At 42.0% G+C, this 16317-nt stretch overlaps 1 protein-coding gene across 1 annotated transcript in view; it reads left to right on the forward strand.

Annotated features, from left to right (window-relative positions):
* The first annotated feature begins 1667 nt into the window (after nucleotides 1-1667).
* Micu2 (mitochondrial calcium uptake 2) overlaps nucleotides 1668-16317 on the forward strand; it is an 85791-nt gene continuing 71141 nt past the window's right edge. Inside the window, exon 1 of the mRNA XM_038310071.1 lies at nucleotides 1668-1877. Coding sequence (XP_038165999.1) covers nucleotides 1668-1877 — 210 coding nt within the window. The remainder of the gene's footprint in view (nucleotides 1878-16317) is intronic.

A 16317-nucleotide genomic window follows, 5' to 3' on the forward strand; every position in this document is an offset into this window, starting at 1 on the left:
ACTTGTTACACACCTAGATAAAGATTCTAATGACTGACCATTTCAGAAGTTGAACAAGAACATAATTAAGTTTACTCAGCAGTAGTGAAGAATAGAGGATCTCAGGCTACAAAAAAAAAAAAAAAAAAAAAAAAAAAAAAAAAAAAGAAGCCAACTCTTCTGCAAGGATGAATCCCTTTCTATCACAAAAGAACAACCAGGACTGAGGTCCTGGTCCACATCTGCCACAGAGAGGACAAGTGGGGCCCTAGTGACAGAGGCATGGAAGTAGGTGTGTACCTGCCATTAGTCCCAGGTGGGATCATAGTTATCATTCAATATTTTGTAAGAACAAAATTTAAATGGAACATTTAGTAAATCACAATTGCTTAAAATACATTGACTTTGTCTGGGGGTTCTGAAGAAATTCCTTGTCAGAAGTCTAGATTAGACATTATTTAATAGAAATGAAAGACTAGGAGTTCAGGAGGATAGACAGGGAGAGACTCTTGAAAAGTGTTAGCCAGTTTTGCAAGATGAAAAAAATTCTGTAGATGACGGTTTTTGTATAACAACATGTGTAAGACTTAATGCCACTAACCGCTACACTTAAATGTGTAAAATACTAGCATCGTGTACATTTAACTGCAATTAAAAACCAAATTTTAGGGACTGGGGACACAGATCATCAGGTAAGAGTGCTTGCTGCTCTTCCAGGGGACCAAAGCTGCATTGCCAGCACCAACATCAAGTTGATCACAACTGCCTCCACCTCCAGTTACAGGGGATCCAGCACCCGCTTCTGGATTCCCAGGTCACATACCCACATGTGGCATAAGTACACACATGCATACACATAAATAAAAAATAAGTCTTGAAAAATAAAATTTAAAGTTTGCTTAGCTGCAAAAACAGAGAGCTGTACGAGAGAGCATGTACACACATTCTTATCTTTTGACACAGGATTTCACTATGTAGCTATGGGTGACCTGGAACTCACTGCATAGATAGGTCAGAAAACAACTGTGGGACTTTCTTTTCTCCTTCCACCATGTGGGTCCTGAGGACCCAAGTAACTCTTAATATAGCCAGGAATATGGCATTTAGGGCAAAAACAATGTTGGAGAAAATGCAGAACTTTTCAGCCCCATAACGTAGCCACTTTGAAGATGGGATATCCCCGCCACCACCAAACACCCGTTTAAAATCTAGCTTGTGTGGTTATATATAGTGACTATTATATATATAGTCGCGGCCTTCCACCCGGTACTTATCTCCCTTCCTTTTTAAATTTTAATTGTATTTTTATGGGGGAAGTGTCAGAGGCCAGAAGAGGGCGCAGGATGCCCAGAGCAAGAGTTACACGTGGCTTTAAGTGTAGGAATCGAACTGTGGACCTCTGGGAGGGCAGCAAGTCCTCTTAGCCCTGACTCATCCCTCCAGCCCTATCTTGGACAACGGTGGTACCTCCAACTTGTTTGGCCAATTTTCCAATTAACTCAGCACTCTGACATCGTTAGGGACGGTCACTGCCGACCACTCTTAAACGTCGAGGAGGCAGCCACACCTAGCTCACACGCGGAGAGCACAGGTGGAGGCCGCTGAGATCTCGCGAGAGTCAAGCCCTCGTGAATTCTCAGGCACCAGGAGGTGGGGGCGGAGCGCGGCGCTCAAGCGCTTCCGCAAAGATGGCGGCGGCTGCGGGGAGAAGCGCTCGGCTGGCGGCTTGGGGCGGCAGGCTGCGGCGCGGGCTCGCGGCCGGCCGACGAGCCGTCCCGCGTGCCGGGCCCGTGGCAGCGGCTGTAGCCGGCGTGGCCTTGGCAGGGGCAGGAGCGGCGTGGCACCACGGCCGCGTGAAAGCCGCTGCGCGCGAGGGCAGCCTGACGGTGCTGGCGCAGGTACAGCCCCGCCCTCGGACGCCCCTGGGAGGGAGGCGCGGGAGACCCCAGGCCGCTGCGCGTGCCCGGAGAGCCCGGGAGGAGGGCGGCCGGAGGCGGGGGACGCGGGTGGGCGTGGCTCAGGGCCGGCGTCTGCGGGAGAAGGGGCGAGCTGGTCTGCGGGCGCTGGGCGTCCCCGGCCTCCCCGGGTGGGACCTCTGGTAGCCTCTCTAGCGAAAGGCTTCCCTGATCGCTGCTTTGTATGGAACGGTGGAGTCGTCCTGTTACGTGACTTTTCCAGTCATGAAAATATCAGTTATAAAAGTTAAAACAGTTGGTGGTTGTAGATGTTATGTGTTCTAATGACGACTGTTACATGAGTCTTAAGCAGTAATGTTTTGGTGGACCCCCGTCTACTCAGTGAAACAGGTTTTCGTAAAACCTGGGCTGTTAGGGTGCCAGTGTTTAGTACCCTATTTCAAGATAAATATTGCGTGTGAAAACTCAGGGAAGTTTGAAAGTACTACCTAAAATAGCGAGAGACGTTTCCGTGTTTTGTTTCCGTTTTCTTAGAATTACAGGTAGTACTTTATTTTCCTTATATGTTAGGTTTCTATTATCTAGGTCTAATGGAAAACCTAAGAAACAATACAACAAAAAGAAAAGCAAACCTTACAGATTAAAGGTTGGTAAATGTTGGTAGTATGAAGATTAAAGGTTAGTAAATGTTGGTAGTATGAAGATAAATATAGTTTATGCACGTACTGGCTCCGGTCTCACACCACATCTGATTAGAGAGGCAGAGAAAACTTCTCATACAATGTAGCCTCTTTGTTAAGTTTTCCTAAGATTTATTTTTATTTTATGTGTATGAGTATTTCGCCTGCATGTATGTGTATACACTGCAGGCAGGCCTGGTGCCCAGTTGCCAGAAGCGGGTGTCAGCCCCTGGAACTAGAGTGACAAGTGCTTCCAAACCACCATGTGAGTGCTGGGAACCGAATCCAGGCCTCTACAAGAGCAGCAGGTGTTCTTAACCATTGCTCCATCTTCGACATTTTTGTTAATCTTATGTCAGACAAATTTATTTTTCATTATTGGTTTTTCTGCTTGCATATTCAATTTTCTCCTATTCAGAACCTCAGATTAATTTTCCCCGTGGTATTATTTTAACTTAGAAACTACTAATGCCTTGAATAATAAATTTACTTTTTTTCCCTGTTGCTTAGTTTCCCATATACTTACTATGCAAGTAAGGTCTGTTGACACAAGCTTGGTCTGCTCCTTGGGCGAATAGAAAATGAGTTTTTATGCTTTTACTCCCAGGGTGGAATTCCTTCCTCGGCAGTGGCTGGAAATTAGTGCACTTGTGTAGCTCTGGCTTGAACGTTCTTCCTCTAAGGCAGTGATTGGAATGTGTTTTCCAAGGCAGGGACCTGCCAACCCTCCCCCACCGTTTGGGGCACATATGTGCATAGTTTTATTTTGTGTTTAGTCTACTTAGTATCACACGTGGATCTAGTTTAATATTGAGAATAACCTTCATTTCCGCTTATCACACTAAATGATGTTTCCAGTAAAAATGGTGAAGTTGTGTTAATGACTTCCTATTCTTTTCTGTTTTCTTCCATGGTGACCAACAGCTTGAGGTTTATGTGGGGTCAACAAGATTAAGTGTAGATGTCCAGGTCATGAAGGAACAGACAGGTTGGAACTTTTCTTTCTTTCCCTTCATAATTGTTGAAATCCTTTGTACTAAGGATGTGTGCCTACATACTAAAAAAGTGTGACCTTTGTACTAAGGATGTGTGCCTACATACTAAGAAAGTGTGACCGCAGAGAGCAGTTTTAATGCTGGCGCCCAGTGGAGGGTCCTAGAAGAGCACCCAGCACACTCCGGCTCTCCTGAAGGGATGAGAAATAAATGCTTCCTGGGACTGCGTGGGAATTCATTTGGCTAAAGGAGTGTAGGTAAAGGGAACACATGCTCAGAGATCTACGAGGAAGTTTGACTCAGCAAAGGAGTGAGCCATGAGCAGGGTGTGTGCAGCGGTCTGGAATGTCATTGATCACCTAAGCCACGTGGCAAGATAAGGACTGTAGTAGCCTTGGCCAGAGTTCTGCAGTTTCGTGGGTACCCACCCCACCCCTGCCCCACAGAAAGCGTCTTAGGAAGAAGAAGTTACTTTGTTTTCAGTGGCCTGCGATGTAAACTTGTTTAATTAGAAGTGCGAACAAGGCACACTAGACCAGCTCCTTAACTGTGGGTGGCGCTTTCATACGGGGCCACAACTGGATGAGGAATTGTTTAAACAACAAACATAAAATACGCAGTGAATCCCAGGCGCTTCTAGCAGTGCTTGCCGATGTTACAGCACGTGACTTCACTGGAGCCTTGTTCTGAACACAGCTTTGGCTCAGATTCCAGGCTATTGTTTGTTATGAATTGCAGTATTTTTACTATATGTACGAAGTTCCCTCTTACTACTTTTACAGAAACATAGTGGTTTATTAACAGAAAAGAGGCATTCAATATGTTTCTACCATCATTCCTCGATGTGTATCAAATTACTGTATCTGTAATTGTATTGTGTTTAATACGTGATTTGAAAAATTTATGTTACTGATTCTTAAAAGTCATTACATGAATTTTGATTTGGGATTAAGACATAACTTCCAGCAATATCTGAAGTGCTCCTAAATGCTTACTAGTCTTTATACATATTGTGTGTTTGTTTGATAACTAGAAAAGCAAAGTGCCAGTCATGGCCCCCCAGAAAACAATTGAAAATGTTCTACATCCTGCACTGTCAGATCCCCAGCCAGGGTTTAAGAAGCACACCTATCTTATTAAGTACTTTAAATTTTTATTACATTTATTTGTATTTGTGTGTATGGGCTCAAGTGCTCTGCACGTACGGAGGCCAGAGGTGGTGGATTCTGTTCTGTCCACCATGTTGAGTTTAGTGATCACAGGTCTTCAGTCTGAGCAGCCAGCTGCTCTACCCACTGAGCCACCTCACAGACCCGTGGTTTTGGTTGTTTGTGGGTTTTTTTTAAATTTTTTTTCATATGTATGTGTGTGGAGTTTGTGCTTGTGTATAAACATGTGTATGGGTACAAGTGAAGGGCTGAGGTAATGTCAGGATCTTCCTAGAGCTTTCAGACTTTGGCCCGTCTTGTTAGTCAAATTGCTCCGAGAAACCCATGTCTCCCTTTCTGACTGAAATTACAGGCAGGCTACCACACCCAGCTGATCTGGCATTTATGGATTTGCATGGGCTCTGGGAGCTAAACTGTGGTCCTCTTACTTGCTGCAAGTACTTTTAACAGCAGAGCCATCTTCCCATCCCTACCCCAAAATTTGCTTTCCTCTTTAATAAATGGTAAAAAAATATATGCATAAAATGGTGGTTGTAAGATAGCTTGATAATTTATTGTTAGTAGATGGTTTGTATACCTATTTTACATACCTCTATTTCTGGGGTCTTAATTTTAAAAGAAAATTCAGTGAAAAAAGGGTCAGGACTGGAAAAGTTTAAGAAGCCTGACGCCAGCATTTTACAGCATGCAGCTCTGTCTTGAATAGGAATATTATTTTCCTGTTATGATTGGTACAGCATCCCAGTATCACCATGCAATCCCTGTTAAGCCTGCCATCTTATCAAGCTATGCAATATTTGCTTTGCTCTATGGGAAAATGTCAAGGCCTTAGAAAAATGAGTGAATTAAAAACGAGTTACAGAGTTGTCACAGTAATCGGGAAATGCTGGCACCTTAATCAGGACTGGTTGACTAGATAAGCTGCACAGAGTGTGAACTGCACATCTGTAAATGTGGTTATTACAGTTTCGGGATATAATAAGTCCAGCAGGGAACAGTACTGTCTCCTGCCAACATTTGTAGTAGAACGTGCTTCAGGCCTCATCAGTGGGCGAGGTGCTTCTAAAGTTTGTCCAGTTAAGTAGAATATTGGATACTAGCAGTCTCCCTGGCTTCTTTTCAGATTTATTTTGTTTGCTCTTCAATGATAGATTTGTCTTCACTATCTAACTAGTAGAATTATTTGGCCTAACAGTGGACATTATTACATTTCTCTATTCTAAGTAAAAGTGAGGAAGAGTTAGTCCACATTCCTTAGTGTATACATTCATTGGTGTTTTATTCCCCTTAGAAGGGTTAGTTGCATTTGTATTTATAAATTTTTTATTTTTTTATTTTATTTTATTTTTTGCTTTTCAAAACAGGGTTTCTCTGGGTAGCTTTGGAGACTGTCATGTAACTTGTTCTAGAATTCTGGCTGGCCTTGAATTCACAGAGTGCTGGGATTGCATGCAGCACCATTGCCTGGTGTGTGTTTATAAACTCTTACAAACTAATCAGGTTCTCTTTTCTTCCCTTTTGAAATTATTTTATTTACTTATTTTGCTTATAGCAGAATGGCCATTTCTCTGTCTTTCATCTCTGCGTTTTGGTACATAGGACAGTGATGGAATAAACTGAACTGTGCTGCATAGTAAAGTGGCTGTGGTTTAGCTGGCATTTATAGAAAGGTTAGCCAGAAGCATAGAGCAATTCCCAATGTCCCAGATAAACTCAGTTATACTCTTGGAACCCTAGAGATATAGCATGTTCCCAATAGGAAAAAGTAAAGACAAGACTGTACTCTTTTCTTCTGTTTTCAACAAGTATATTATGACTGGCCTATAAATGCAATAAATATATAACTATTAATATGGCCTTAGTTATAATTTTCTCAAAAGTGTAAAACTTCATCTCTTTTACTTATCCATATGAAATTGAGATTTTAATACTACTAATATTTATATATGTCTCTGTACAACAAGATTTTTCCTTTTGCTATCACATTTAGTAAAGCAAATATCAATTTTAGAATTATGTAAAGATCAATGATTTTTTGCCCAGCAAAATTTTTCAAAGACCTCGAAAGAACAGTACTCAGCTTCATTTGGAAAACCCAGGGTAGCCAAAACAATCCTGTACAAATAAAAGAACTTCAGAAGGCATCACAATCCTTGACTTCAAACTCTACTACAGAGCTACAGTACTGAAAACAGCCTGGTATTGGCATAAGAACAGACAGGAGGACCAGTGGAACTGAATAAAAGACACGGATATCAATCCACACATCTTCGAACACCTGATCTTTGATAAAGAAGCAAAAAATATCAAATGGAAAAAAGAAAGCATATTTAACAAGTGGTGCTGGCATAACTGGATGTCAACATGTAGAAGAATGAAAATAGACCCATGTCTATCACCATGCACAAAACTCAAGTCCAAATAGATCAAAGACCTCAACATAAAGCCAGCCACACTGAACCTTATAGAAGAGAAAGTGGGAAGTACACTTGAACGCATTGGCACAGGGAACCACCTCCTAAATATAACCCCAGCAGCACAGATACTGAGAGAAACAGTTAATAAATAGGACCTCCTGAAACTGAAAAGCTTCTGTAAAGCAAAGGACACCGTCAACAAGACAAAATGACAGCCTACAGAATGGGAAAAGATCTTCACTAACCCCACATCAGACAGAGGTCTCCTATCCAAAATATACAAAGAACTCAAGAAATTGGACACCAAAAGATCATATAATCAAAAAAAAAAAATGGAGTACCAACCTAAACAGAGAACTCTCAACAGAGGAATCTAAAATGGCTGAAAGACACTTAAGGAAATGTTCAACATCCTTAGTCATCAGAGAAATACAAATCAAAACAACTCTGAGATTCCATCCTATACCTGTAAGCATGGCCAAGATCAAAAACACTGATGACAACTTATGCTGGAGAGGTTGTGGGGAAAGGGAAACACTTCTGCATTGCTGGTGGGAATGCAAGCTGGTACAACCCCTTTGAATGTCAGTGTGGCAATTTCTCAGAAAATTAGGAAACAACCTTCCTCAAGACCCAGTAATATCCACTTTTGGTTATATAGCCAAAGGATGTTCTATCGTGCCACAAGGATATGTACTCAGCTATGTTCATAGCAGCATTGTTTGTCATAGCCAGAACCTGGAAACAACCTAAATGCCCCTCAATCGAAGAATGGATAAGAAAAATGTGGTACATTTACACAGTGGAGTACTACACAGCAGAAAAAAATGACAGCTTGAATTTTGCAGGAAAATGGATGGAACTAGAAAACATTATTTTGAGTGAGGTAACCCAGACACAGAAAGACAATTATCACATGTACTCACTCATAGGTGGTTTTTAATCATAAAGCAAAGAAAGCCAGCCTACAAACCACAATCCCAGAGAATTTAGACAACAATGAGGACACTAAGAGAGACTTACATAGATCTAATCTACATGGGAAATAGAAAAAGACAAGATCTCCTGAGTAAATTGGGAGCCTGGGGACCCGGTGGAGGGGGGTGGTTGAAGGGGGGAGGGGAGCAGAGAAAAATGTAGAGCTCAATAAAAATTTTTTAAAAATCAATGATTTTACTCCATCTAAACTGAGAGGCTTCCACTAGTAAGCCTCAAACCAGTTAGATTGTTTTGTGATTTAAATAGTCCTGGCATATGGCAAAAAGCCATATAGTATATTTTGGTGTTGTATAATGGTTAGATGCTGGGGATTGGCAAAATAGCTCTGTGGGTAAAGGAGCATGTGCCAAATCTGACAACCTGAGTTCAGTCCCTAGACCTACATGATAAAAGGAGAGAACTAATTCCTGAAAGTTACTCTCTGACCTCCACAGACATGTGCACGTGTACGCACACAGCAAGTAAATGGTTTGATTGTTAAACACATGCATTTGTGTAATACTGCTCACCTCAGTTGAAGGTTATGGAATAATGTCTGTATCTTTGTAATGCCTTCAAGACTTTTTATGAGAAAGAAACCCAGAAAAGCAGCAGGGTCAAAAAATAGCTACCCACCCCTAGGTAAGGAAGAATGGACCCTGAAGGAGGTAAGGTGTTAGGACACATAAAGCTAAACGTTGGCCCCTTTTGCTGGTGAAGAAACCTGCCAGCAGGAGTCTGCCATTGTTGGAAAGGGTCAATGGGCTGAACCTGATCTGTGCAGTCCTTCAGCCCTGTAGCATTTCGTGAGCAGAGTGTGCTGGACTGTGAGACTGAAGGCTCCTCTAGAATTGCCATGGAAGCTGCTTGGTAGACTTGCTTGGGAACACCTGGTGTGGCCAAAGCCTTGTACCTACTGGTTGGAAGTGGCCTTGACCTTTGATGTGGGCCTTCGGGCTCCACCTCTGAATAAATAAGACAGACTGGGACATAGAAAGAAATGCCTTTCTATTTCTGGTGTCTTGCAGTGTCAGTCCATGTCCTCTGTTGTCAGGCTAAAGTTGTTCCAGCTGGCAAAGGAGATAAAGTAACAAATTCCAGCCCCTGTGTCATGGAGCCGACCTAAGAAGAGTGGCTGAGGAGTTGAGAAACAGTACATGGATAGCTGGTATAGAGTGAAGACAGTTCAACCAGGTTTCAAGGGACCAGGAAACTGTTAGTTGACTACTGATAGCAAGGGATTTGATGTATGAACTTCTGGAGAGATGTGAACAAGTGCCTGTTCACCCTAGGCAGAGCACTGACCAAAGGAAGAGTTCATCCAGTCCAACCTAGTGAGCTAATAAGTTTGTGTTGATTAGTAGCAGGAGCATGGGTGATGACAAGACAGCTCTGTCACTGAAAAGTCCGACCTTGGCATGGGCATCAACCTCCCGGAAACTGTATAGGTGGGGTCTCCCACTTAATCAGCTTCCTGCCTCCTACAAATATACTCTAGCAGCTCCCAAGGCCAGGTACAGCTGGGACCAGACCCATTTAGCTGAGCGTGTGGGATTAGGTGGGAGGAAGTGGCTGGAGCCCTAGGAGAGGGTCTGGTGGTCTTCCTTTCCTGTCTTATGAGAGCCTCTGTTAGGTGGTCGCAGCTGCTATGCTTAAGATGGCAGAGGCTGAACTGGAGGGCCTATATTGGAGTGTAGTTGACAGAGCACATGTCACCTTGTCTTAGGGTTCCTATTGCTGTCAACAGACACCATGACCATGGCAACTGTTATAAAGGAAAACATTTCATTGGAGTGGCTTACAGTTCAGTCCATCATCATAGTGGACATGGCAGCATGCAGGCAGACATGGGGCTGGAGAAGGAGCTGAGAGTTCTGCATCTTACAAGTAACAGGAAGTGAACTGAGACACTGGGCAGTATCTTGAGCATAGGAGACCTCAAAGTCCGCCCCCACAGTGACCCTTCCTCCAACAAGGGTACACCTACTCCAACAAAGCCACATCTCTAACAGTGCCACTATCTATGAGTTTATGGGAACCAATTACATTCAAACTATCACACACACCATTACAGAAAACTGACTGTTGCCAGGCTTGGCAGCACACACCTTTAATTCTAGCTCTCAGGAGGCAGAGACAGGCAGATCTCTGTGAGTTCTAGGACAGGATGGTATACTTGGTGAGTTCCAGGATAGCCAGGGCTACAGAAAGAGAGAGAGACTCTGTCTCAGAAGAGAACTGACTCCCCTCTTCCAGCAGCAGTCAGATGCAGCAGCTCCCTCTATGCCCCACCCCCTCCATACCACGGTTTCGTCCTGCTTGAGCTTGCATGGCTCTCGTGCACACTGCAGCAATTGCTTTGATTTCATATGTACAATTGCCCTCTTGTGGCCTGCAAAAATGCTTTTAAGATAGATCTTTGTAAATACTTGGCAGGCATAATAAAATTAATAATAAATATCAACATACCTTAGAAATATTGCATTTGTATGAGTTTGTATCTATGTCCCCTTAATCACCTCCATGACCCATATCTTTAGACATATATTTTGCCTTTCAATATCACCTTATTTTTTACTGTGATTGAGCATTTCAGGGACATCAAGACAGGCTGCAGTAGTATTTGGAAGCTAGGATTACTCTTGAGTTTTAAAATGTTGACACCCGCAGTGACACTTAGTTTCTGTTGGTGTCAGTTATTCCCACTAGCTGTCTATCTCCTGCTCATCCTGATTCCACCCATGGAGATGCTGCCCATGCTGTTAGTTCGCATTTGCATTTTATGATAAGAATCAAGTGTCTCGAACAATATTGTTAGTTGTGAAGCTCAGACTGTTTTTATAGTGTGATCAAGCTCACTGTTTAAATATTACTTGTCAGAATACCAAGTAGCTTTTAAAAGATCATTTTTAAAATAGATTTTTTTAGAGTATTGTAGCACCTCTATATTTATATTTTAACCCGTTCAGGAACACCTCCCAACACGCTTTAACATGTCCGAAACCTGAATACATCCTAGAATAAATCCATGGTGCTTTACAAAACCTCTATTTTGGCCAAGTAGCAGGCATGGCCCATCACTGCATAAGAATGTGAGAGTTCAGACATGATCTCTTCTCTTCAGTTAAGTTCATTGTTCACAGAATTTTCATCCTCTGGGAAAAGGAAATTGTGAATATAGAAAAGACTCTTGGGTTTTTTTGTTTTGTTTTGTTTTGATTTGATTTGATTTGATTTGATTTTTCGAGATAGGGTTTCTCTGTAGCTTTCGAGCCTGTCCTGGAACTAGCTCTTGTAGACCAGGCTGACCTCAAACTCACAGAGATCCACCTGCCTCTGCCTCCCAAGTGCTGGGATTAAAGGCATGCGCAACCACCGCCCTAGAAAAGACTCTTAAGAGAGAAAGAAGTCATCGAGAGGCAGAGGCAAGTGGATCCCTGAGTTCAAGGAGGCCAGCCTGCAGTACAGTGAGACCTCATCTAAGAATGTGCTCCTTTAACCCCAGCACTTGGGAGGTAGAAGCAGGCGGATCTGGGTCTACAGGATGAGTTCCATGATAGCCAAGGCTACACAGAAAAACCCTGTCTCAAAAAAAAAAATGTGTGCATGTGTATACACACACAACCAGGATTTTCCTTGGATAAGAAGAGGTTTCCCCAGTGCCGGAAAAAAAAGAAAGTGGACAATCAAGAAAAGATGCTGTAACTGTCACTGTGGTCTAATAATGGTAAGTAAATGAACTTAGTGTGAAGGCTAGTAAGTGGTATTGTGGTCTTTCTAAATAGTTACCAACAATGACTTAAAGCCTCGGGTCTTTACTTTTTAAATAAATTGTAATTTAGATTTGAGGCTTTATCCAGGAAGAAAATATGGCAGAATTCTAGTCAGGGTCTTACTCTGCAATGTTTAGTTAACATATTTAGTTTAATTTATACATAATTTATCTAGCTAATTCTAGTCTAGATATTTATTATAAATACCTGAACTTGACATTATTAGTTAACATTGATTTATATATCTTCCTATTAGGGGAAGAAAGCGAGTTACCTCCCAGCTCTATAGTTCTACATCTGGGTTCATTGAATTATAGAAAGAAATAGCACTCAGGAGGCAGAGGCAGGAGGACCTCTGAATTTGAAGCCAGCATGGTCTACTTAGTTCAGGGCTGCTAGGACTAAATAGAGAGACCCTCTCTTGAGAGAGAGAGAGAGAGAGAGAGAGAGAGAGAGAGAGAGAGAGAGAGAGAGAGAGAGAGAGAGAGAGAGAGAGCGCACTAAACTAAGTTGAGTATGGTAGCCCATGTCTATAACACCAGAACTTGGGAGGCAGAGGACGTAGAAGAATCTTAAATGCTGAGTCAGCCTGTGTTATATAGCAAGACTGTATCTCAAAAAAGAAAGTCAAAATCAAAGACTTACTAAAATTCTATCTATTGTAAGCCCTCATTTAGTTATAAATATCTTACAGATTGTATCTTTGTCACTGTGGAAAAACAAAGGAGGATGGCCTGTACTAGAGGGTATTTGTGTTTGTTTATATTGATGTGCCCCAGGTAATAAACTTTACAGCAATATATAGAAGCTTGACAACCATGAAACACAACAAGACCAACATGTATGTAAAGCTTTCTTACAAGAATGCAGAGAAGGGTGGGGCATTTTGGGGGTTTTGTTTTTAATCTTACTGCCTCAGGTAAAAATGCCTGAAGAAAGATAAATGTTGACAGACTTTGATGTTAATAAACCCAAATGGAAGTTAAAAAAAAACTCAAAGTGTGTAAATGGCTAGATTATGAAAAGAAAAATGACACAGCTATCCCCTGTAATTAGAGGTAATTTGTGATTTGGCATAGCTATTTGTAGGACATGAATAAAAGCCTGTCTTCCCTTCCCTGTAGTAGGGCCGTACTCTGTCTGTCTTACTGTACATCTGTGGAGGAAATTTCCTGCAGGCCGGGGAGGGAAGAAAAGCAAATGACAATGATAAACAGAAGGTATTTCATCTTTCCTTTCGCAGCTGAGCCCTAGTGAGAAGTTGCAACTGCCTGCACTGTAACAGGTTCCCTAAGACTACACGTGAGGGCTCCTCTTGCCTGGCACTTGTAACATTTTGACAGGGACACCTATGTATAAGCCTATTCTGAGGCACTCGGCAACAGTGTACGGGCCTAAAAATCATGTGCATGGTGTAACAGGAGTAGCAATCTGTAGTAACCTAATTCCACAATAACATTAGTATCTCACTTTCTGGATTTCAGTACAACTTAAATCTACAGTAATATTTCGTGAATCATATTTTAGTTCATCTGGTGATACAAAGGAATGTCATTTCCATCTATGAAAGTCCATGAATGTATGATATGTAGAGTAAATCTGTGATTACTATGAATAAGGACCCAATCTACCTTTACCCACATTCAGTGCTCCATGTCATATACTAGGAGCCTCATACCTTAAGATCCCAGGTATCTTTGTCCTCAGCCCCTTAGCTGCTATGTACCTGAGAAATGAAAATCACTTTTTAAGTTAGCTAAAATGAAATTTAAGTTGAAAGCTCAGGCAGATGTCAACACACTGCTCCAGGTATGCCAGTCTTGTAAAAGGCTTGCTGTCTGCTGGGGATATGTACAATAAACTGTACATGGGTTGCTTTCTGTGGTTTGTATATGCAGTAGGGATGTCAAGAGGTTAAATCACATCCTCGTGTTTTTAAAATAAAGTCTTTTTCAGTTTCATTTAGCCATAATCACCCAATTAAGAAACCAGCTTAAGTCAAAAGCAGACCCTTAGGAAGGCTTCTCTGCCTGTTTAAACCCACAGTCCTGGAGTTTGCAGAATGCAAGGGATTGCTCCTGGATTGAAGTCCAGGCCAGGGCACCACTATGGTGGTATGGCAAAACTCCTTTGTCTATGCATGGCTTGGTAGGTGCCCAAAGGTGGTGCTTTGACTGCCAAGGGAAAGTGGTAGCCAAATGAGTGTGTGAAGGCTCATCTGATCATCACATGGTTAGCTGAGCCATCATCCTCCCTGTGTGGAAAGACTTGCTTAGTCCTTCTGGTGGTTCTCACTCAGATGAACTAAGTATAAAAGATAGTCGGTGATAAGCAGAAAAAGTAAGAAGGAAGCTTTGGGATTTGCCCACAAACCACGTGATCCAGAGAGAACTATCAAGAGGCTGGAGAGATGGCTTAGCAGTGAAGAGCACTCATTGCTCTTACTGGAGTCTTGGACTTGGTTCCCAGCACCCACAGGGCAGCTCATAGCTGCCTGTAACTCCAGTTTCAGTGGATGCCGGCCTTCCTCCTGGCCTCCAAGGATACCTAGCATGCACAGGTGGACATAATCCATGGAGGCACTCTTACCCATAAAATAAACAACATGGGGCAGGAGATGACAAGAACAATCAGTGTAGTATTTTCTAGAAATACACTTTCTCAAAAACTCCTTGTTGATATCATGTCTTGTCAGCAATTGAAACTTATTATTTAACACTCCAGCATTTTTTTCTTTTTAAATTAGAATTTCACGTTTTGCCAATAGATTTGCCCAATAGCAGTGATTAAGTACATTTATGTTATAGCCATGACAATTATTTCTTGAAACACTAAAATAATATATACTTACTGAAATTACTTGAAATATATTAGGACACGATCTGGGGGTGTTGGTTTGTTTGTTTCTTAGTTTTTTTTAATTACTTGTATTTCCTCTTCTTTTTTTGTTGTTTGTTTGTTTTTCAAGACAGGGTTTCTCTATGTATCCCTGGTTGTTCTGAAACTCACTCTGTAGATCAGGCTGACCTCAAACTCACAGAAATCCACCTGCCTCTGCCTCCTGAGTGCTGGGATTAAAGCTGTGTGTTACCATCACTGGCTCATATTTCCTCTTCTTATTGGAGTACTTATATATTATAAAAAGTTTGGAGGAGGGTAAAAAAAATGTAAAAAATTCTGCCTCCTGGCATAACTTGAAAAGCCTAGTGACTCCTAAACTTTGGGAGCTACACCTTAAATAGAAAGGTTCATAAACTTACTTAAAACTGTACAAGACTTTAAGAGCCAGGAAGGGACAAAGATATATCCTCAAGCTTCAGAGCAGGGACCTTTAACCTCAAGTATGTGACTGTACACCACAGACTGGACCATGTTCTGACTAAGTTCATGAAATCGTGTAGAAAGTGTATGTGCATTTTTTTTTCAGAGACAACAAATAGTTGAAAGACTAAGGAAATTGACAGTTAATGAATTATTACCCATTCATATTATACAAGGTCAGGCATTGTGGTACAGCCTTGTACTCCCAACAGTTGGGAAATGGACCAATAATTCAAGGTCATTCTTCATTACATATCAAGTTCAAAATTAACTCAAGGAGCATGTAGCTCACACACACACACACACACACACACACACACACAAACACATTCAGTCCTATTATAAAAATAACCTTTTTAGCTCTGCAGGTAGTAATTATGGTGGTCCCAAACACTCTGAACACAGCAGAGTGAGGCACTTTAGCCCTTCTGGAAAAGCATCTTTTCCCTATGTCCTGGCCCTCCTGGCTCTTACCCGCATTTCCCGTTAGTGTGTCCTGGTAAGGGTGTATTTATTCTGACATCTGCTTTTGTGTGTGGAGCAGTGAGGAAGGCATGTGTCAGGGAAATGATATAGTGAAAACAGGATTATACAGATATCCATGTGAGACTGCATCAAGACCAAGCTTTGGTCGGGTCTTCCTTTCTTAGGTACCATCTCTGAAGAAGTACACATTTCCCACTAGCCTGCAGGGATGAGAGCTCTGGATGTTTTCCATGTGTAAAATGAAGGGCCCATGCTTTTAGTTTTCAGGATTCTTAGCATTGAAAGTCTTCACAGTGTGTCTGCAATGCCTGTATGAAAGAATGGCTTCTCTGCTCCAGGTGTACAGCTGGGTTGCATGAGGTCATGCGCTTGATGGCCATTCCTCTCGTCCCTCACCTCTTAGTTCTTTTGGCTGTTTATTTCTGTTCCAGTGTTTTCTGTGAGCCCCGTTTTACTATCTTAACCCTTTACAGCTTTACAAATGGAGACAGACACCTTTGTCTGTTGTTCATTATCCATGGGAACTTGAAGATTATTCTCTTCCCTCCCTAACTTGTAACTGAGTTGTGTAATCCAAGTTCTCACAGTCTAGTGGGTCTGCTT

This window comes from Arvicola amphibius, chromosome 13 (assembly GCF_903992535.2).
Source record: "Arvicola amphibius chromosome 13, mArvAmp1.2, whole genome shotgun sequence".
In the NCBI taxonomy this organism is placed as follows: domain Eukaryota; kingdom Metazoa; phylum Chordata; class Mammalia; order Rodentia; family Cricetidae; genus Arvicola; species Arvicola amphibius.